Source organism: Ovis aries, chromosome 7 (assembly GCF_016772045.2).
Source record: "Ovis aries strain OAR_USU_Benz2616 breed Rambouillet chromosome 7, ARS-UI_Ramb_v3.0, whole genome shotgun sequence".
Classification (NCBI taxonomy): domain Eukaryota; kingdom Metazoa; phylum Chordata; class Mammalia; order Artiodactyla; family Bovidae; genus Ovis; species Ovis aries.
Window position 1 is genome coordinate 101,005,673 of NC_056060.1, and position 22,568 is coordinate 101,028,240.

The 22,568-nt window shown below is 40.4% G+C and overlaps 1 protein-coding gene across 2 annotated transcripts in view; it reads right to left on the bottom strand.

Moving 5' to 3' along the window:
• Positions 1-22,568, bottom strand: part of SPG11 (SPG11 vesicle trafficking associated, spatacsin) — a 74,732-nt gene that overhangs the window by 36,271 nt on the left and 15,893 nt on the right. For both annotated transcript variants that reach the window (XM_042252881.1, XM_027972144.2), the window contains exons 8-21: positions 19,805-19,937; positions 17,897-18,052; positions 17,318-17,493; positions 15,302-15,478; positions 14,368-14,439; positions 13,954-14,081; positions 13,477-13,646; positions 12,543-12,756; positions 10,428-10,631; positions 9,105-9,211; positions 8,146-8,291; positions 6,830-6,991; positions 4,350-4,416; positions 693-858 (exon numbers count right to left, since the gene is read on the bottom strand). In XM_042252881.1, the coding sequence (XP_042108815.1) occupies positions 693-858; positions 4,350-4,416; positions 6,830-6,991; positions 8,146-8,291; positions 9,105-9,211; positions 10,428-10,631; positions 12,543-12,756; positions 13,477-13,646; positions 13,954-14,081; positions 14,368-14,439; positions 15,302-15,478; positions 17,318-17,493; positions 17,897-18,052; positions 19,805-19,937 (2,078 nt within the window). The remainder of the gene's footprint in view (positions 1-692; positions 859-4,349; positions 4,417-6,829; positions 6,992-8,145; positions 8,292-9,104; positions 9,212-10,427; positions 10,632-12,542; positions 12,757-13,476; positions 13,647-13,953; positions 14,082-14,367; positions 14,440-15,301; positions 15,479-17,317; positions 17,494-17,896; positions 18,053-19,804; positions 19,938-22,568) is intronic.

Sequence of the window (22,568 nt, forward strand, 5' to 3'; positions counted from 1 at the left end):
ATTTATGAAAGACTGTCAGCCTGTGGTCTTAGTAATTGTAAGCATGTGCACAAACTACCAAGAAAATTAATGGCACCTAAAGCGTGACATCATAAAGCTCATGCATTTTAAAGGACTCATATATGTTCTTTTATATGAATAGAAAAATTCAAAGGAAAGATACACAAGAAATTAACCATGCTTATTTTTACTATGTACAATAGAATTGAAGCTGAGAGATAAAACTTTTTCATTTTTCACCCTTCTGATTTACTTGAATATTTTACCATAAAGATGCATTAGTTACCTATAAAATAAACCAACATACTAAATCTGTATTTAGCTACTGATTATATCAAATACTCCTCCCAATTCTGTTCTTTACAAAAGTGAATTATAAAAGACCAAGATCTTAAATGCAGAATTGACATCTTATAGAATTCCCTCTTTGAAACTGCTAACATTAGGCAAGCTCCTGGTTCAATTTTTAAAGACATGATTCTAGGATATATTTATGATATTTAAAAATATATTTTAATCTTTTTCCTATTCACAAAGTAAGATTAAGTGCGAGAATCCTAGGGTATACAGAAAAGTACAAATGAAAAATAAAATGACCAACTGTGGTATGTTTCCAGTAGGTTTTTATAAACGCATGTATAAAAATACACAAATATGCTTTTAAGAGTATCAATTATGTTTTAAATACTCACAGCTGCTTGGGGGTCTTGCTCTTGGTTAATTCCTGAACCAGGAAAGTACCAAACGCAAATGACGGCCGCCCATGACGTAAATAATAAGCGTAATTCAGACGCTCTACTACAGCGTATTTACCAACCAGGTCAGGGCTAGAGAAATGTGGGAGCTGACTCGCTGCATCTGGGGGAAAGTGAAGCAACGTTAATCCTCTGCACCTCACCATGATTAACTTCAGATCGGCACGTGGAAAACTTAAGTTGGCAACGGTGAAAGAAACCTGGTCGCTATCATCATTTTGTACCACTGTGTATCACTCTGAACCACCAAAATGTAATAATTTTACTTTAATGTGGAGCAGTAGCCCTCATTTTACACAAAAATGTGTGCCTCAGAAGCCACATAAAAACCTATACATTATGTTGTAAACCTATTGAACTTCTTATCTTAGATGCTGTAATTCTGTATTTGATGATTCTTTAAGTTCACATTGGCAATAACCCTTTAACTACAAAATCTGTTAATGATCAGCAAACAGAGCTTTTCAATTCATTCACACAGCTCATTACACAGTGAACGCCTTCGTATCATATTTATACGAATCCTCTATTCACCAAGACCAATGCATTGTACCTTTTCCAATACTGAGAAGAATATTCTTTTCTCCACATTAACACCCTAATAATCTTTTATTATAGCTACTTTTGTTTCTGTTGTTGTATTCATGAGCACCTTATTATCTACATTATACCATCTTTCTAAGACCAGCAGAGAGTGTTTCAAAGTTCCTCTGCGCCCATGGAAAAAGCAGAAAAAACATTTTTTCTCTTTTTAGAGAAATATGAAGTCAAAAGATATGTGGATGTGGAAAGTTCATATGAAATAATTGTTCCTATCAAGCCCTAATCTTTAATTGCTTCTTAACCACTAAAGACCTATTTTAAAAAGGAGATAAAATATTTTGAACTGTAAGGAACCATTTCTGGAAAACAGTGCATCTGCTCTTATTTTCATAGTTCAAAGCTGAAGTAAAACTGTATCCTCCCATGCAATTCCAAAGAAATTTTTACATTCTGACTAGGCTCTTAATTAAAAAAAGATTTGAAGACTTTAGAGGAGCCCATCATCTTACAAAGCTATTCCTTAAAATTACACCTCCCTCGAGATTAAAAAACTGTCACGTCTTACCTGTATTCTTTGTAAGAGCAGATTGATTTTGGTAACTTAAGATTGCATGTAGAACCATTCATTCATTCATTCGTTCATCATTTACAGAGTGCACATAGAGCCAAACGAACAAATCTGAGTCTTTGTTTTTTTTTTTTTGTTGGGTCACACAGCACAGCATGTGGGATCTTAGTTCCCTGACTAGGGATTGAACCCGTGCCTCTTGCAGCGCAAGTGTGGAGTCTTAACCACTGAACCACAAGGGAAGTCCCCAAACTTGGGTTTTTATTCAAATAAGACCCTGAATTTTTTAGTGGTTTGGGGGGCCAGTATGGAGGTTTTGTGTAAGGGAAAGTTTTCTCTGACCTGCTGCAAGAGCCAAATTACCATGCAGTCGCCTTACGGTCACTTTCCGTGGTGACACCGTATGAAAAGAGAAGCACGCATTCTAGTTAGATACAACCCTCCAATTTAAACCATCTGTATTACACCTTCATAAGAATTATTTCATTTAATTTGTGCTTTATTTCTTCAAAAATGTTTTAAACTTCTAAAAACAAGGCAGGGAACAGGCCTTCAGCTCCCTCCTAGCTCCCCTAGTGCTCCTGGTCGAGTGCTCCATACTCGCCAGGACGTCAGGACTCCGGCTAACGGGCGGAGCTGGAGCCACCGGAACCCGCACAGGGGATTCTGCCTGCTCTCCAGGACCCTCACTGAGACCAGAAGGAACGTTCTCACTTGAAGATGCAGCAACACTGCCTCATCCTGCACTGAGCGAAGGCCAGCTGAATGTCCCCCTCAGGCCCAGCGCTGGGCTGCGCACCAGGTAAATCCAGTACACCGGAATTAGAACTTATAAACCTGACATGTCAGAAAATGCATTTTAGGTACATCAGTAACTATTTATAGGGTAGGTATTATGCGAAAAGTACAGATTTGAATCCTACTTTACAGTAATACAGGCAGAGGCAACACAGGTAATGTGATATTGAAAGCTAACTCACAATGAGTAAGCGAAAAAGAAACAGAAAAAGCAGAGTTAAGGGATGGCACACAAAAAATGAGGGAAATGTTTACGGTCTAGAGAGGATGGTAGTGTGTGCACACCTGGTGCTTACCATCTAAGAGCTTTTTAAACGCGTCTCGTGACGTGTAAGGAAGGCACTGTCACTTACCTTATTTCAGGGAAAACTGACGAGAGGTTAAATCAGTTGCCCAAGGTCATACAGCTATTACATGGTAGAGCCAAGACCTGTCTGATGTTAAAAACACCTACGCTTTTAACCTTTATAATATTAATACTATATTGCAAGTGAACAAGGATTTCTGGAGAGGGAGAAATTTAAGCAGAAAGTCTATATTACATTTCCCAGCAAGTACAGCACTAGTGACCTCATGACTTTTAACTCGAAGTATGTTTTCAATTCAGTTTTCTATAAAATGTTTCCCATTAAAACTACAATGAGCTATCAAGTCACTCTGGTCAGAAAGGCCATCATCAAATAATAAATGCTAGAGAGAGTGTGGAGAAAAAGGAACCCTCCTACACAGTTGGTGAGAATGTAAACTGGAACAGCCACCATGCAGAACGGTATGGAGGTTACTGAAGAAAACTAAAATCAGAGTTACCACAAGATCCAGTAACCCCACTCCTGGGCATGTGTCTGCAGAGAACGAACACAGAATGATCCCGACGCCCACTGCAGCAGCACCATTTCCAACAGGGAGGCAACCCTCATGTCCATCAACAGTGGCCGGATAAAGAAGACGCCACACACACACACACACAGACACACACACAGACACACACACACACAGACACACTCTCACACAGCAGAAAATATGTGTGTGCATATATACATATACACACACGTAATGGAAGATGTGAGAGATATATATGTACATATGTACACACGCGTATATATGTACAACAGAATCCTACTCAGCCATGAAAATAATGAAATGGTGCCATCTGCAGCGGCAACATGGGTGGACCTAGAGGCTATCACACTAAGTGATATAGCCAGACAAAGACAAATAGCATATCGCTTAGATGTGGAATCTAAAAAAATGCTACAAACGAACTTATTTACAAAACAGAAAGAGACTGACACATTGAAAGCACACTTACAGTCACCAACAGGGAGGCGGGCAGGGAGGGGGTGAATCGGGCTGGAGTAACACATACATACTACGACAAGTAAAACCGAGAACCAACAATGGCCTGCTGCATAGCACAGGGCGCCACACTGAATATTCTGTGATGACCTGTAAGGGAGAAGAATCTGAAAAAGAGCATATAGCTGGAGCATAGTGCTGTACACCTGAAACTAACATGATGTTGCAAATCAGCTATACTTCAACTGCAGAAAGGCACGCCAGTTTTTTTACGTTTCTATTTTTAAGATAGAAAGTATGAGAAAGCTAGATTGGCTTTACATAAATGATCCTCTACTGTCAACACTGCTGAAACGCTTCTAAAGCAAGAAGAATACATAATGACTTACCTCCTATAGCCAATGTGTTGGCAGACTGCCAGCCAAACAATCTGCTGGGATCAAAGGGCAACAATGACTGAAAAAGGGGAGAGGTCAAATCAGAGTTGAAAGTTAACTGATTCTAAAGTAAACTAAATCACATGAAAGAGCTTCTCTCTTTCAGTCTGCTTCCCTTTCCACGGCAATTAAAAACTTCCCATCTTTCTAGATATAAATTCTTTGAAAACAGCTACAAACGAAAAAGAGGGTATGAGACATTTTTCTACTTTAATAAAAACAGAACTGGCTATGTTTCTTTTAAAGACTCTCTTCATTTCAAATTTTGTCTCCAAAGTTTACTGTCTTTTGCTAGAACCAGCAACAATTCCAATATAAAAATGGGCTTTATAAATGCTTTGGAATCAGAGGAAAGAGGACCAAGTGGCTAGAAAATGCCACCATAAATACAACAAGGTGCGCTGCAGCAGGTCAGGAAAGAGACAGCCAGGCCACGGGCTAAAGCGATGCGATGGCCAAAGCAGCAATGCCACCACCAGAGACAGACAGACTAAGGCCAGGCCAGCCAGAGAGGACCCGTGAGCAGGGAGCACTGGCTGCCTGAAATGCGGGGCCGAGGGCTGAGCAGACGGCGAGCAGCCTGCGCGACGGGGACAGAGGGCGATGCAGGAGACAGCAGAGCTATCAGGCCCAGATTTGGATGGCGGGGAAAAGAGCAGCTCTAATTCTATTTGTGTGTGTGTGTGTGTGTGTGTGTGTGTGTGTGTGTCTGTGTGTGTGTGTGAGATTATTTATGGGAGTGCGCTTCAATTCATTCATTCATTTATTCTAAGGTCCCAACGAGGGATTAAACCTGGGCCACGGCAGTGAAAGTGCCAAGTCCTAACCACTGGAGCACCGGGGAATTCCAAAGCAACTCTAACTTTAGATGAAGGGAGAATCTTGGGGTCTAGTGAAGAGGGAACACTTTTCCTACAACAACAGGACTAACAAATTGCTTCAACCTGAAAACAGAACAACAACTGGAAACCACTTCTGTTTTAGGCTGATGGGATCCACTTTATGTAGTAAAACATGTATTTTTTATGCTTTTATGTAATCCACTTGTATCTATGTAACCATTTATCTCATTTCTGCAATGAGATAAGATGCCTGTGATCAATATAAATCTAGCTGACTGCTTCCTTCAAGAAAGTTTTGCTACATCAAAAACAAACCAAAAAACCCCGCTGACACATATCAGCAGCAAGTAGTCCGCAGACTCACGCAGGCCTGGGGTCCACCACATTTTTAGTAGCACAGGTCTGTAAAATTTTCACTTTAGGGTAAGAGGGTTTATATTTTTACAGGATTATAAGGTTTACGTTTAACTGAAGACACTATGAGAATATCTGTACTCAGGAAAAAAAGCAAAAGCCTTCTAAAATGAGAAATGATCAAAAGAAAGTGTTCTTTTTTTAAAAGATTAAGTTTTAAATTGAAGGACTGATATCCTTCAATTTTTAATTGACGGATAACTGCTTTTCAGAATTTTGTCCTTTTCTGTCAAGACAGTGTTCTTAATTGAGGATCCCTCAATAGGTTTCAGGGAACCTGTGAATTCCTTTGAAATATAAGCAAAATTATATGCAATTTTTCTGGGTACAGTTTGTAGCTCTCTCACATTCTTGAAGAAGTCTTTGTCCTGAAAAAGGTGACTTAAACGAACAGCCCTATTCATTGAGGGGAGAGAGACGTTTACCAGTGGTGGCATGAGCAGCTCTCAGTGAGCAGACCAGGATGCTGGCCGACCCTGTCTGCCCTCCCACCCACGTCCACCCTTCCCATGCTCTGCCCTGAACCGGACAGCGGCGTTTCCCAAGCTCACCCGCGCTTTGGCTGCCAGACACATTTGGCCACGAGAGAGTGAAGGTGGGAAGAGGGGAGGGACTGAGACGCTTTCCCCTTCTGTGTTTTCTGGAGCATCTCCCACAAGGTTCCAGCCCTACATTCTTTTCCAAGCCCCCAGCAGGCAGCCTGGCTCTGAGTGTGTCTCTCAGAGAGGCTCCCACTGCTGGACTCAGTAACACCACTTTCCGGCAGCCTTAGGGGTGTTGATGACATCCATCTTTGTCAATTTTGAGGTTGTCTCATCATGACACACTTGGCTTCTCTCTTTTGCTATCGTTCTAAGTAATTTCCTACATTACATGGCCTACACATGGAAGACTCCGGCTTCGCAGGTGTTACAGTAGTCAAGAACCCGCCTGCCAATGCAGGAGACACAAGTCTGACCCCTGGGTTGGGAAGACCCTCCGGAGAAGGGAATGGCAATCCACTCCAGCGTTCTCGCCTGGAGAATCCCATGGACAAAGGAGCCTGGTGGGTTATAGTTCACGGGGGTCACAGTCGAAAATGACTGAGCACGCACAGGCCACCTTACCTGGAAGACCCAGAATGGTCTCTCTCTTCCACTCTGGCTGAACCCTAGCTGCTATGTCTCAGTGCTGTACCTGAATGAGGTGGTAGAGTGTGATGTCGGGAGGCAGGACACTAAGGGTGGTGTACTGTGGGAACAGAGCAGCTTTAAGCTTTGGGTAAGGAGTCAATGCCATCTTCAGCAGCTGGGGATCTACTTTCTTCAGAGAGTTCTCAGTTTCTCCATTCTGAACAACCTAAATAAAAAGACAGATAATGTGATAACAGAATCATGTTTTTTCTCTTTTCCAAATTTAAGTCCTTTTTTCATAAGATGCAAGGAGTAACAGGCTAACAGCTCTAGCTCTGACTTAGGACAAACTAGCTGTGTGGCCCTGGGCTGGACACTTAGGATCAGGCAGGCTTCAGTTTCTTCAACTACAAAATAAGAACGTTCAGCTAGGCCAGTGGCTTTCAAACTGCATAAGGAAATCTATTTGCAAACAGGCTCTGTTATAACAATATTCAAAATTTTAAAACATTAAATATGTAATTGGATATTAAATAGTAAATATTTTAAAAGAAAAACACCTACTAGACTAGATGACTCTTAGGTTCTTTCTCTCAGGTCTCAAGTTATTCTATGAGTAATTTCTAACAGGTTGATTACAAACAGAGGCATAAGTAACCATGAAGTTAAGATATATATCATATATATGCATCATCTCAAACAGGTGGAATTAAATTAAGCTAGCATCAGTAAGGAACTTACAGATTAGATGTTTAGCAGCATTCTTAAGTTCCCTCTAACCAGCCACGCTACACTTTCAAAAAAGCAGAGATGGGCAAATTTTCACTGGTTTCCTCATAAAAGTTTTTAAGGGTAGCTAAAAATTATGATTTCCTTTTTAGCTCTCAAAGAGGTCAAATAATAGAGAATAATTCCCAAGCCACAGATTCAAAGTATACTCACTCCAAGGAGCAATTACATCTTGATTCCATCCTAAAAACAAACCTGGGCTATCAGAGAGCAAATAAAGGGGGAAAAAAAAATCTCTATGCAACATTCAGTTGCCCCTTGTATCCACAGGGGATAGGTTTCAAGACCCTTACAGATAACCAAAATCTGAGGACCTCAAGTCCTTCAAATAAAATGCTGTAGTACAGTCGCCCCCTCCATACCTGTGGATGCAGAACCCCTGGATATGGAGGGCTGACTGGATCGGTCTCCTTTCAACTTAAGAGGATATGACATAAAGCTTAAAAATTCACTATTGTTTCATACTCTTTAATGAAATGCTGGTACGCGGTTACATTTTAAATCAACTGAGACCTAGAAGATCCACAGGTATTTCTGCTAAATTTATAATCAGTCCTAGGTTGCCATAACATGTGAAAGTGCTGTCCATACCTGGCTGACGCCCCCAGGGGCATACACTGTGGTAGCAAGGGCCAGGAGGGTATGTCCTTCCAACAGCATACTGCTGACACTGGCCTGGTTGCTGGGAATCAGTATCTGAGCATTTGCAAGGCTAGCCTGGAAGATCAGTCTGGGATCTGAAAAATAAGAAAGCGCATTTTTCTCCTTGAGAGAGAAACACTAAGCTAAGAATCACGTGGGCTTCCCTGGCGGCTCATATGCTAGAGAATCCGCCTGCAACGTGTGAGACCCGGGTTCAATCCCGGAATTAGGACGATCCTTTGGGAAAGGAAATGGTAACCCACGCCAGTGTTCTTGCCTGGAGAACTCCATAAATAGAGGAGCCTGGAGGGCCACAGTCCATGGGGATGCAAAGAGTAGGACATGACTCAGTGACTCAGACACACACAAGAATTATTTAATTCTAAGAAAGAAAATGAATTTTTAGCTCTACCCACAGTAAGGACTCTCTAAATGTAAAAGCAATAGGAAATCAGATTACAAAGGGAAAGAAAAATAGATGTCTACATAAGAATAAAAACTTCCATTCAGGGAATGGAAACAAGGAAAACTGAAAGGTACTAATGAACAAGAGGAGAAATAAACAAAAGGCAACAGCCTAACAGTTAATGTCTTCAACAAAGAGCTCATAGAGAAGCCCAAGATACTGACTCTAACAGATAAATGGACAGAATAACTATCTTACAAAGCAGAAAATATAAATGCCTGATACACAAATATATATAATTCATTAGCAATAAAAATGCAAACTAAAACAGGAATTAGATACCATACATCACCTGCTTCTTAGATAAAGCTTGAGTCTAGATTATGGTCAAATATTTGTCTACAGTTATATGACTTATTTAAAGAGTTTACAATTTAAATTCCATTCAAAAGACTGGTTATTTATCTAAAGCAATTTCTGTTTTAACACAGGACACCCATACCTGTTAAATTACTGGAAACTTGTCGACACTGAACTAAAAATTCAAACCAAGGGTGAGCCTCATGTAATTCTTTTTTTCCCAAAAAAGGACAATTTGGAGGACTAAGTCTGTATATAAAACAAACACAAAAAATATCTGATTAACATAAACAGTAAGAGATAATTACAACCATGTTTGCTCAGGTGATGTCAGCATTAAAAAACAACAATAAGAGTCTGTTTTTCATATGCCTTACGTATGATCTGGGAATAAAGAAAACTCGAGAGACAGAGATAATATCACTTAAAGTGTTTCCTACCATGATGAAATTTTACCAACGCTGTATAAGATTACCAGAATACCTGTATACTTTAAGCTCTTTCTCAAGCTGAAGAGATGATTGAAAACTTTTATATAACTACGAGAGAAGAGGGGACTAAGCAGTTAAGGGTCGTAACAGGGCCTCTGAAAGTAACAGGGCCTCTGAAAATGTGGCTTCTAAACCCTCACTTGCCAGTAGTTTTGGGGGAAATATTTCTGTGTTCAAGTAGGCCTCAATGATATGAACAAGAAATACATCCTTTGCTTGAATTCCTAGCCTATTCTACACAAAATAAATAAAAATATTCTCATTCGCAGATGAATGTGGGTTCTGGAATCAAATATAACTAAATCTAACTTTAGCATTTACTAGCTGTGCACCTTAAACAAGGCACTAGGTCCCTCTCAAAGCCTCAGGTCCCTCATCTATGAAATGGAGGTGTGAATAACCACCTCACAGGAGTTTCTGAAGGTCAAGTGAGATAGTGCACCTAAAGCACTAAGAACAGTGCCAGACACGCTGGAAGTGCTCACTATCGCTGTCATCATCATTACTGACCCAACAGCAAGCAACACTGGCCACAGACACGATTGTGCCAGCTGATCTTAAGTAAGTATATATACTGATGTCTGACTACCTAAATATAAACTTTAGAGCATGTCTAAGATACCCTGCAGTGGCTATGAAGTCAAAGTCTGTAGCATTTGTTTGGTATGAAAGTCCAAGTTAACCTTTAGAATCTTCCCTCCTTTAAACTTTTAAAGCATTAAATATTAATAAATTAATATATCCAATCATTTAAAAGGTTAATATTGATGTTACATAATTAACATTTAAAAAACACATGATAAGCATTTAGTTGAATGGAGTATTAAACTAAAAGACGTCACCAAATGTTAGAGTGGGGGAACTACTTCAAAAAGATCAGTATTGCTCACATGAACGTGTAATATTTCCCTAAAAGTCATATTCAGATGTGATACGGAAAGAGGGAACACGAAGGCTTCGTTCTCAGTACTCACTTGTAATGGTCCAGATAGACATAAAGAAGATGCTGCAGACCGTGCTCCAAACAATAGAGGATGAAGCGAGAGTGGAAATCCCACCCTTCTCTGGACCTATAGTTTTGAACAGCGAGGGCGTCCTGCATCACACCCCCAACACGGTTCAGTCTGACAAGGAAGAGTTCAAAGTCTTCTAACTCAGATGTAAGAAAAATTCCATTCCTGTTGGGAAGGTTTAAATAAAACACGGCAAGTTTAGAAGTTGCTAGATTCAGAGCAGACCTAACCATCTCCATTGTTAAGTAACCTCAACTAGTTAAAAACGAGTATTTACGAACCAAGACTGCCATTCTTGCCCATAGACATGCTCTGAAACGTGTCTTTTGCTGGTCTCCAATGAAGGCTTCTGCAACACTGTAGTATTTTAAGGCAGTGATGACAGTCTCTAATACCTTAAACACTTCAAAACCCTAAACTAAATTACTTCCTAAATTACTACTTAATCTAAATTACAAACAAAAATTATCTGTTTGTTTTTGATTGGAACTATACAACCCACTGTGGCTTTTGAAGCTAGATGCTTTACACACAGAGGAATTCACCAAAATATCCAAACAAAACCATTAAGAGATTAAAGCACAATAAAGAGTAACTTAAACAGACCAACTATTAAAGAACAGAAATTTGCATTTAAATATCTTTATAAGTTTACTGTTAATACATCATGAAAGACAAAGTTTTAGTTGCTCAGTTGTGTCTGACTCTTTGCGACCCCATGGACTGTAGCCTGCCAGGCTCCTCTGTCCATGGAATTCTACAGGCATGAATACTGGAGTGGGTAGTCATTCCCTTCTCCAGGGGATCTTCCTGACCCAGGAATCGAACCTGGATCTCTCGCATTCAGGCAGATTCTTTACCATCTGAGACACCAAAGAAGTCCACATATACCATTAAAGGAGTACAAACAGAAGGCATTATGTGGAGTTTAGAGAAACACCACACAGCCACCACCTCGATTACTGGACATCGTACCTGCAAGCCCTTGGAGTACTCCTCCCCTTTTACACGAGCTTTTCTGCCCACAGAGGTAACCACTATCCTGATTACCATGATAACTTTTTCCCTACTTTCATTCACCAACATAGTCTGACTACCCATGTGTGTAGCCTGAAGTATTAATAATATTTGGCTCTGGCTATTCAAACTTGACGTCTATGAATGGAACATCCTGGACACACTGTTGCTTCTTCCTCCCAGGTAACACTGTGCGGCTTGGCCAGGCCGACACCTACAGCTGCAGCGTGTTTTCACTGTCACAGTTTCACTTGGGTAGTTTCCATTGTTCCGCTGTATGATTATCCCACATTTTTTCTATTCTACCTTTGATAGTCATTGTTCCTAGATTTTCTGTAAAATAAATTTCCCTTTCTGTGACTATAAATGAGGAGCATCTTCTCAGATATTTATTGGTCACGTATGGTTCCTCTTTTGTGAACTATCTGTGTGCCGATATCTTTCCTCGCCAGATCCAAGCTCTACTCTCCTGCTGTGTGTCCCTAGAGGCTCGCTCACCTAAGTGGGATGGTCTACAAGAGTCTTGTGCCCTCAGGCTTCTGCTTTGCTTTGTCTTGACCTATGAAGATCCCCGCTAGGAGACAAAAATCAAGGAAAAGGGAGGATGGGGACGCCTCGGCGCGCTCTGTGCTGTGCGGCAGCAGGCCGGCCAGCGCTGTCCACTGAGGGACACATGTCCTACCAGCCAGTTCCCCTGGTCTCAGGGAGTGTCATCTCCCTTTGTCCCACGCCAAGCCTCTTAGAAAGCACCCCCTAATCCCACGGTCATGAAGACAGTCTTCCCTATCTTCTAAAAGCATTATGATTTTACACTTAAGTTTTAAAAACTACCTGGAGGGCTCCCTAGTGGTCTAGTGGTTACGAATCTGCACGCCAGTGCAGGGGATGTGAGTTCGATCCCTGGGTCAGGAAGATCCCCCGGAGAAGGAAATGGCAACCCACTCCAGTATTCTTGCCTGGGAAGTCCCACGGACAGAGGAGCCTGATGGGCTACAGTCCATGAGGTCACAAAGAGCTGGCTACGATTTAGCAACTAAACATCAACAACAGTTACAATACCTGGCCAGCTTATCTAAAATTTCATTTCTCATGTAGTTGTTGCAACAAGTATTCTGATCAACAATATCAACAGTCAGAGGCGGCCATTTATTCTGCTCAAGTGAAACATAACTGCTCTGGGTCTGAAATTCTCCAATCCACAGGATAATGCTGGGCCAATCATGGCGTGCTGTGAGGTATCTCCAGAGGGCTTCAGGAGAATATGAGTTATATCCTAGACAAGAACAAAATTCATTTTAAAATAGCAATGGATGATGATCACTGACACAGAGTCCAACACTAATTGAGTAAACATGGCGATCTGGGGAAACAGTTAACATGAAAGAAGAGCTGCTCAGGCCCTCTGCTTCCTTTCCTAGTTCCCTCTTTTGCACTGTCTGTTTTCTAATTGATGGTCAGCAGGAGCAAGAGCTAAATGTTGCCTACCGTTACTACAGTGGTTAAATGAAACTTGGGAATTACCTGTGTGTTTCATTTATCTTGTCAGCCTTCTTTTTCCCTTTTCTTCTCCTCAGTATAAACAAAAACTTCAGCTGTAATAATAAACGTGAATTTGACACCCTATAAACTACCACTGTTTACCATTGTTAAGTTATTCCCCAGAGCCCTGGTATGATACAGATTCTCAGTTTACACAAAGAGAAACCAAAGACTATTTTGAAAGACAAAGAACGTCATGGACGCTAGGAAGAGAATTCTTAGCCTTGAAATTTCATATTCACTGAACCAGATGGTTTTTCTCTTTCACAATCACATTATAAATCCCTTACAGAAACCTCAAGACAAGAAAAAGCTCTCCATATAAAGACTTGCATTTTAAAGCAACTGAGTATTTTTCCCCCAAACGAATTCGAAAATGAAGACACACCAAAATATTCAAATACGAATGCCTAACTTAATCTTCATTCCTTCTTTTAGGCTCTTTCATACTTGCCTTCTGGATTTATCCGGGGGAGAAGGATGGATTCTTGTGTTGGCTGATTCCACCACTGAGCCCAATTTAACACAATTCTATGATCCTGCTTGTTATCTTTATGATCATATTTCAGGAACGAGTCCAAAACAGACTTGTGCCTGGAAAAACCTTGTTCCTTTATCCAATACCTAAAAGCGTGATGGGAAATTTTTAAATTTTGGAGGGAAAGGCATCATTCCTTTTTCTCTGCTCAAGAAGTTCTACTCTTTCGGGGAACACATAATTCAATACTCTTAATTTTGTATTTATTATCTTAAAATATATCTGATATGTACACACTGATATGACAGGGGATTCCTCAGGCCCTTCTGGATGACACAAGTTTAATTTTCATATGAGGTCAATTCCACATAAGAAGTCTAAGATAACAATTAAAAACTAAGCCTTATCTATAGTATTCTTCCTATGTTATAAAAACAGGGCTAATGAGACTACCTGGGTAAAGACTGGATCTGTATATCTTCTTGTAAATGTCCTGAATAAAACTTCTCAACTTGATGCACAAACTCTACAGTCCTTTTCTCTTTTTCAGAAAAATAATTTTTTTCTTTAAAAATTTCAACCTTGAACAAAAAGCAATTAAAGAAAAAAATCACAAAGAATCAAGAACATTTGCAAAACAAAGTCCATAACATTAAATGCCACTTAAGAATTATATTTTGAATTTCTGAGGCAATGTATGTATTCACACAAATCTTCCTTTAACATAAAGGCAAAATGTTCATTTAAATAAAGACAAGGAGTTGTCATACTTTTATTTTACTAGGTATTAGCTGCATGTTAAAATAATTTGAAGTTTCACCAACATTTACTAGAAAACGTAAACGACTTAGTCTCACCTTTACCTACCAGAAAGTCCCGGATACTTTTATCAGTTGTATGGAAGCATATCTTGAGCAACTGGTCTTTTACGTTAAAGCCCTGAAGTAAACACAGAAAATCAAGAAAACTCACAGTTTGTAATGGAGCTATCTGAACCTAAACATATGGTCAATACAGAGGTACTCTACTGCAGAAATGTGCCTTGTTAGAATTCCACAGCTCTCCTGCTCTTGTAAACGTGCATTTTCTATGTTTATCATAATATTCACAGACCATCTCCAAATCCTTAGGTGATTTGATTTGCCAGAATGGCAAAGGCAGCACACGGAACAATTTGAGGCCAGGCCAGGCTACCAAGGACCCAAACTGCAGGTCTCTGCTACTATGGTTCACCTGAAGACAGCCGTCAATGCGCACAGCAAATCTGACAGCCTCACCCTCTGAACGTCCAGAAAATTACCACGGGCAAGACCTCAGCCACGCAGATGAGGACCACATGGCAGTCCAGGAGCCCGATCTCCAGGACATCCCTCTCTCAAATGAAGTAAAACCATGGAGCACAAAGCAGAGGTGTACACCACCTGAAAGCTCCGACGGCGACGTAAGAGAGAACATGAAGAATGTCCCCCAGCAAATAGCGAGGTCCTCTGCACGCTCCGAAACGTGTGCAACCTTTTATGAGAAACACTGTTTCCCCTTCTCACCAAAGTACCAAATCTAATAGAGAACAAATGATGGAAATTCTAACGGAGACTCTCTTCAAGACAGTTCTTAGCACTAAAGAAGGTTTCCCAATACCACTGTCGTGATTTCCCAGTAAAAGCTACACACACTTCTTACTTTTGTGACATGACTACAAATACAAACCAGTTTTCCTAACAGCCAGAAACTGTATTAAACACATAAGAGAACTTCTTTCATTAGCAACTTTATGATCAGACAAACAAATTGTGCCACTTACCATATTCTTCAAAAGCTCAGAGGCTTCCTCTATGTCGTTCTTTTTCAAATTGTCAAAGACCAAATCGAGGCCTATTCTAATCAACTCCTCAAGTCTTTGAGCAGAATGACTGTTAATCCTGAAGAAAGTTTGTGCCTCTGGTATTTTGTTGCTTAAAATGGCATTGGCAATAACTTCCTAGGAAAAGGAAGAAAAACATCTGCCTTTTGAGTTCCTTTTCCTTACCTTAATATGTTTATCAACAAGGGACTGATATATTTTCTGAGTACCTCAATAAGAGACTTTTGCTGAAAATCTACTACTAGATTTGGGGCTTGGAAGGGGGTATGAATTGACGAGAATACACTCTGCCCTCCAGGAGCTTTCAGACTCGTGGAAGAAATGCAAATAGAGCGCAGACTACAGCGCTGCACGGTTAGGGCGATGATACAGGTGTTCCCAGGGTCCAGAGAGGAGGGTTCAGAAGAGGAGCATCTAAATAAGAGAAATGAGTAAAAAAGAAAAGGGTTCCTGGTAGAGCTGACAGACGAGGTAAAAGTTTTAAAGACAAATAAGTGTGATGTATGTTTAATGAGAAAAGAACATAACTTCCAAAAACAGAGAATATTTAATATGCAGAGGCATAAGGGCCAGGAACAGTATCAAGCCTTCAGAGAACTCCAAAGCACTTAATGTAACTAGAGAAAAAGCTGAAGAGAGTAGCAAAAGTGACCTGAAAGAAAAGCAGAATCTCCATCACAACGGCATGGTGTGTGTGACACAGGTTTTATCCTGAAAGTTATGCAGAGCCACTGAAGGGTCTTAAAAGCTAGGATGATAAAATCATACAGATATATTTGGAAGATACATATATTTTAGGAAGGACACGCACATATTGGCATGCATGTTTCTGCAGGCAGATTCCACAGCTTTCATCGAAGTGGACTGTAACCTCCCCCCAAATTAAAAATCAATGAGTAAAAAGAGCAGAGGGCCACAGACGAACCTTGGACACATTAAAAATGGGAAAAACAGGAGATGAAACCACTGAAGGAGACTGGAAGAGAGAGCCCGAAGAGAGTGGAAGGAAAATCAAGTAATTTTTGGTTAGAGAATGATTGAGAGACAGCAAGCGCAGTCACACCAGGCGCTTCCCCGCCCTTCTTCCCTGAGAGGGGCAGCCCTGTGAGCCTGGCAGCATCTCAGCCGCAGCGCTTTCAAGCCCCATCAGTGAGGACATCGGGGTTAGGCTACTCTGGCCTCGGTCTTTTCAACGCCAACATCCTCCAAGAGATTAGAAGAATCCTTCCAGTCCCTAGTCAAAAAGAGGGCATCACAGTTGGTTGTCTAAACTTCTACTATAAAAAGAAAGCCAAGTTGATGAGTATAGAAAACCTAACTGGCAAAATATCTTAACTAGAATCTGAGATAGGAATTGAACTGAATATACTTCCAACTATATAATGTCATAGCTTTCTTAAGATCGAATCACCAGCAGCAATGTGATTCACTCCAAAGTCAGGCAGAATGGACGAGTCTGAAGCGCCGTGTCCCAGATACTGGAGGAGCGCCAGTTCACGGTGGGTTTGGGGTTGGGTGTTTCTCACTGGATCCAAATGGGCAGATCTGACATGGAGAAGCTGCCTATCTGTATTCTGAATTGAATGAATGAAACCTGTAAACATATATTTGAAGTTGTACTCAGAGATCCCAAAATCTATAAAAGGTAAAAGCCTTTCCAAAGACTCTGAATCGCAAATGTACAGATTCTAGGGATTTCCCTGGCGGTTCAGAGGTCAAGACTCTGAGCTTTTACTGTGGGGAGTGGTGAGGGGGCGGGACTGATCCTGGGCTGGGGAACTAAGATCCTGCATGCTACAAGTGTGGCCAAATAAAAAAAAAAGAAGGAAAATCAATACTATCACACGTTACAATATGGACAAACCACAAGTATACAGACTTTAAATTCCATTTCTATCGTTTTCTCAGATTCTCTGAATCTGAAAAATAGAAGAAGTGATCGTTACTCATATTTACCTCAACGCTGAGCCTCTCCCATATGCTGCTCTCCTTTACTTTGGGGACGTTTTCATCTACGTCATGCTCATCTATAGCATCTGTTAGCTTCCAGGGAAACTTTATCATGAAGGTTCGAAGTTCATCAATGTAGCTGGTCAAAATGTCCACTCCTTTCTGTAGATGTTCATCTAGCTCTATGGAAAACACCAATGTACCAATTTCAAACAAAGAGAGTGTGTGTGTGTATGTGAGCCGAGAGAGAGAAATAATTCACCATGAGCTATATAACCATAATGAAGTTTACACAATGGCAAAATTCAAACTCAAGTGTTTTCAGATCAAACAAAAAAATCTGATCTTTTTTCCTATTTACAAGTATCCCCGTGTTTTAATATAACCCCCTTCACCGTTTTCACAATGATTAGTTCTTCCTGCCCAAATTTCCAGGATTAGAACCCAGCTCACTCACTCAATCACATACTGAACTTAGCAAACGGCACTCCGCTGGCTTACGCCCTCTCGTGCAACAGGATCACTTATATATCTGTCCTGACATGAGGGCAGGGTAACTGTCCCTTTATTTCCTGCTTTTCTTACCTTCAATGTGAATAAAAAGCTCCTTTATTTGTTTGTTAAGAAAAGACAGTGTAAGGTTAAGCAACTGTTCTGAAAAGTGTTTGCTTTGGGTTTCAGAATCATTTTCTCTAATTGCTGAGCAAAGTAAATCCAATGCTGGTGTCAGCTCTTCCACATCTGAGGAAAAACCAAAGAAAGTACTATGAAGACCACCAGGACACTCCCAATAAAATTAACCTATCCAAAAATTCTATGCTCCAATACCTTAAAACATAAGACAAAGACCAATGTCTTACTCTCAAAAAGCTCACAAAACTTTCACGAAGTCTTATTACCTGCAAACTTCAGGGACTCTACTTATCACTAGTCGTTATTTACTGGTATTACTAGTAACTAGGATTTTGCTGACCACCTACTCTATTTTAAATACTGTACTTGGTGTTTTATAAATGCTATCTCACTTATTCCATTTAATGATCAGAGAGGTAGGTGTTATATCCCTCTTTCCACAGATGAAGAAGCTGAGGTTTCTTTTCTTTTTTTTTTTGAAACTGAGGTTTCAAGAGGATAAGCAACTTGTCCAAGCTAATCTGAGCATGAGTGGCACAGAACAAATTTGAATGTAAATCTGCTGATTCCAAAACCATTCTCTTAAACATACAGGTGAAGGCAAGGATGGAGGCCCCTGAATCTTCTGTCTGCCATCTGGAAATAAAATGCTGCCTGCTCATTCCAGCATCGGCCCCACCTCTAGAACTGCGTCTGTGTGAGAATGATGGGAAACATGGGTTTTACCAAAAGAGCAGGAAAAGCTAACCCTATGCTTCTTATTTCCAGATTTATCCCCACCTTTTAGGACAGAGCAGTGCAGGCGTGAGTGGAGGGAGGAGTAATCACTGACCACCGAGCAGCAGAAGAGAGTAATGACCACACAGCTGCTCCTGCAGTTCCCTCAACACCACAAACCAGGCTTTTCTCTGTAAATTTAAGCAGACTTAAAAAAAATAAAGTGGAGCATAAAAGTTAGCAGTTCAAGAGGGAGGAGGGCAAACTCTGCACTCAAAACAAGAGAATGTCAGTTCACACTGCAAGTGAGAACCAACATTACACTGACTGACAGGGCAGGCTGCTCTTTTCTCCACTAAGAGTATAAACTGGTAGCAATCAATCCCAGTAATTGTACATATGTGAAATTATACAAACACACAGCACTTATAGCACATTGCCAACAACAGCAAAAATTAGAATCAACCTAAATGCGTAACAGTTTGGTTGGGGAAACTATGGCACAGCCCAAATAATGAAATTATGTGCCACCATAAATAGGTATACCTATTGTTATCAAGAAAGATGTCTGTAATACATTATCAAGTGAAAAAACAAAAAGCAAATTATAAAACTTTATGTACATGGGAAAATACATTTTTTTACCCTATCCCTCCAAAGAGAGGATTTGCAATGACTATCTGGCTGAGGAATAAAAGCAGAGCTCCTGTTTATTAAAAATGAAAGCCCAGGTCTTAAAAAGAAGAATTGGTAATGCAGCAGAAAAGAAAAGTCAGGCTGAAAGCTAAGCCAGCTGCACTGTAACTATATGCCTCAGACAGCTGCAGGAGTGGGGAATTTCACAGATGAATTTTATTTTCTTTTGAATAAAATGCTCTTAAATTTCAAGGAAATTTCAAGGATCATCTCTTCCTTGCATACTAAAAATACAAAGCACAGTACAGCATATGAATAATTAATATTCAAAGTACAATGAGAGCATTTACAGATTCTTACAATTCTCTCAAGAGTCCAGAAAGTAGACAAAACATTATGACTGAGTCTTGGCTAGTAAAGAAGTCATCAGAAAACATAACAATAATTTGAAAGTGATTAAAAAGGAAAAATGATAAATACAAATGTAGAAGCCTTCATTCCACTTACGTTTTAAATATAGATGGGATGCAAAGTGATCAAACTGATCAGGTACAGAAGATTTTGAGGATGGAGTCAAAAGATTTTCCTTGCTCTTTAAAAAGAAATCTACTGTGTCCAGCTGACGATTTTCTATACCTGCCTGAAATGGGAGGAGATCAGGAAAAATTTACAATAGGAAAAAAAAAATTGGGATACAAATTGTTTTTTAAAACTTTATAACTTAATGTGCTAACACAGAGATGCCAGGCTATCTTTATCTTGCAGGAGTACCTGAGTTCTAGTGCAGATTCTGAGAACGACTGTGTAATCTAGGGCAAGTCTCTTCAGCTTTTTGAAGCAACAGTCTCTGCTTCAGCAGAAACAGGAGGTTAGGAAAGAAAGCACTTCTAGCTCTGTGCATGCTGAATGCTAAGCTGCTTCAGCTGTGTCCAACTCTTTGCAACCCAATGGGCTATAGCCTGCCAGGAGAACCCATGGGATTCTCCAGAAAAGAATACTGGAGTAAATCGCCCGCCCCGCCTCCAGGGTATCTTCCCAACCATTTTGTAATTCTAAAACCATTCAAAGCTAGGTACCTGGGGATCACCCTCACAGTTAAGTTACAATCTATTTGAATTAAAATATTATAGCAGATTAATACAAAGTTAAACTGAAAAAGCAGACTTCTGTTTCTAACTAGGAATATGAGGAAACTGTTCTATAAAGAACACTTAAAAATCATAGATTTAAAATTATATATACAGTTGACCCTTGAACAACTCGGGGGTTAGGGATGCTGACCCTCCTACACAGTGGAAAACCCATGTCTAACTCTACAGCCATCTCCCTGAGTAAGAGGTTTCACACCCATGTATTCAACCTGCCTTGGACTGCATAGTCCTGTAGCACTCACTCCTGAAAAAAACCCTGGTATAGGTGGGCCTGTGCAGCTCAACTCCAAGCTGCTCAAAGGTCAATGACGGTGTGTGTGCATGCGTGTGTGTCTGTATCTTTAAATGCTCAGCTGAACTGAAAACAGAGTGAGAAAATCCTCAGAGGTAAAAACAAATTTCTGATGGCCTTAAGAAGGGGTTGAAAAACAGGACGAACCAACCAAATTCAATTCCTGCCTGTCTTCGTTTTATAGGAACACAGCCACATCCATCCACTTACATATCGTCAGTGGCTACAATGGCACATCTGCGTAGTTATAACAGAAACCTGCCTGGGGTCTCTGGCCCTGGAGAGAAGCTTGCCACACCAAGGCTAAAGCACCTCACCGAAGAAGCACCTGGAGAGCCTGTTCAAACGCGGGCCGCCGAGTCCAGTCCCCAGAGATTCTGATTTCCTAAGTCTGGGGTGGAGTCTGAAAATCTGCATCTCTAATAAATCTCCAGAAGATGTGATGCTGCTGGTCTGGGGACCACACTGAGAATCCAAGGGCTGAGTTCTGGGTGCGAGGCCAAGCAGGCTGGGTGGGAAGTACTGGTGAAAGTTATGTGCAGAGGAAAAGAAAAGAAGAAAGGGACTTCCCTGAGGGAGACAGGAAACAGCCCCTGACTTCGTACTACACAGTGGAAGGAAAAACTAGACTGTGTATGCTTAAGTGAGAATACGGCTGCAAACAGTTAGGAAGCTTGCAACTTTCAAATAGCTCAGCAAAAGTAAGTAACATATAGTCAGAACAACCGCAGCAAACGTTTGTGCCAGTCGCTCAATGTCCCGCCTCTGGGTGACCCCATGGACTGCACAGCCTGGCAGGCCCCTCGGCCACAGGATTCTCCAGGCAAGGATACTAGAGTGGACTGCCCATGGAAAAGAGGTAAATGGATTTTCATTTTATAACTTTTACAATTTTTCTATAAATTTGAAAAGTTTCAAAATAACACATTTAAAAATAATGACCAAATAGTAACTCTAGAAATAATAAATAAAAATTGAAACTAGATACTCAGCGGACATACTGAATACCAGATTAGACCTACCTGAGAAGAGAAATAGTGAGCTGAATTACCCAAAGACTCAAAGAGATTAAGACGAACTGAGCAAAGTATGAAAATTCTAACTTACTTCTGATCAAAGTGAAGAACCCTGTGACAAGTGGAAAATGCGCCTCCAGCTTTCACAGGAACAGTTATGAAAACTGCGTGTTCACTAGGCTATACCTGAGTCTCAGTTAACTCACTCATTTGTGTGCTGTGGGAGACTAAGGCCAAAACAGTGCTGTAGCACCACCTAATCAAACTGACCACATGGACACAGTGTGTGAGGGGAGACGCTCTGCAGTCACACTGCTTGGGTCCAAACCCTGCCACTACCAGTTACTGTCCAAGTACATCTGAATTAGGGTTCCTAACCTCTATGTTCCCTCAACTGTAAAATGGAAAAAATAATAGTTTTTATCTACAGGTAAGAAAATGAGCTAGTACCTGATTATTAACATTAATATTTAGAAAAAATAACTATAGGAAATATCCCAACAGTAAACATGATTACTTTGGGATACCAGATTCATAAGAGACTAATTTTCTTTTTTTCCCATTCTTAAATTCTCTATAATAATTATTTTGTAGTACATAAAAGGTAAGTCTTTCAATAAATGGTACTGGTAACTGAAAATCTATATGCAAAAGAATGAGGTTGGGTCCTTTCCACTTACCACACATAAAAATTAATCAAAATGCATCGAAGACTCAGATGCAAAAACTAACACAATAAAACTCATAACTTTATAAGAGTAAATTTCCATGACCTCACAGAACAGGCACTGGTTACTTGAGGTGTGACACCG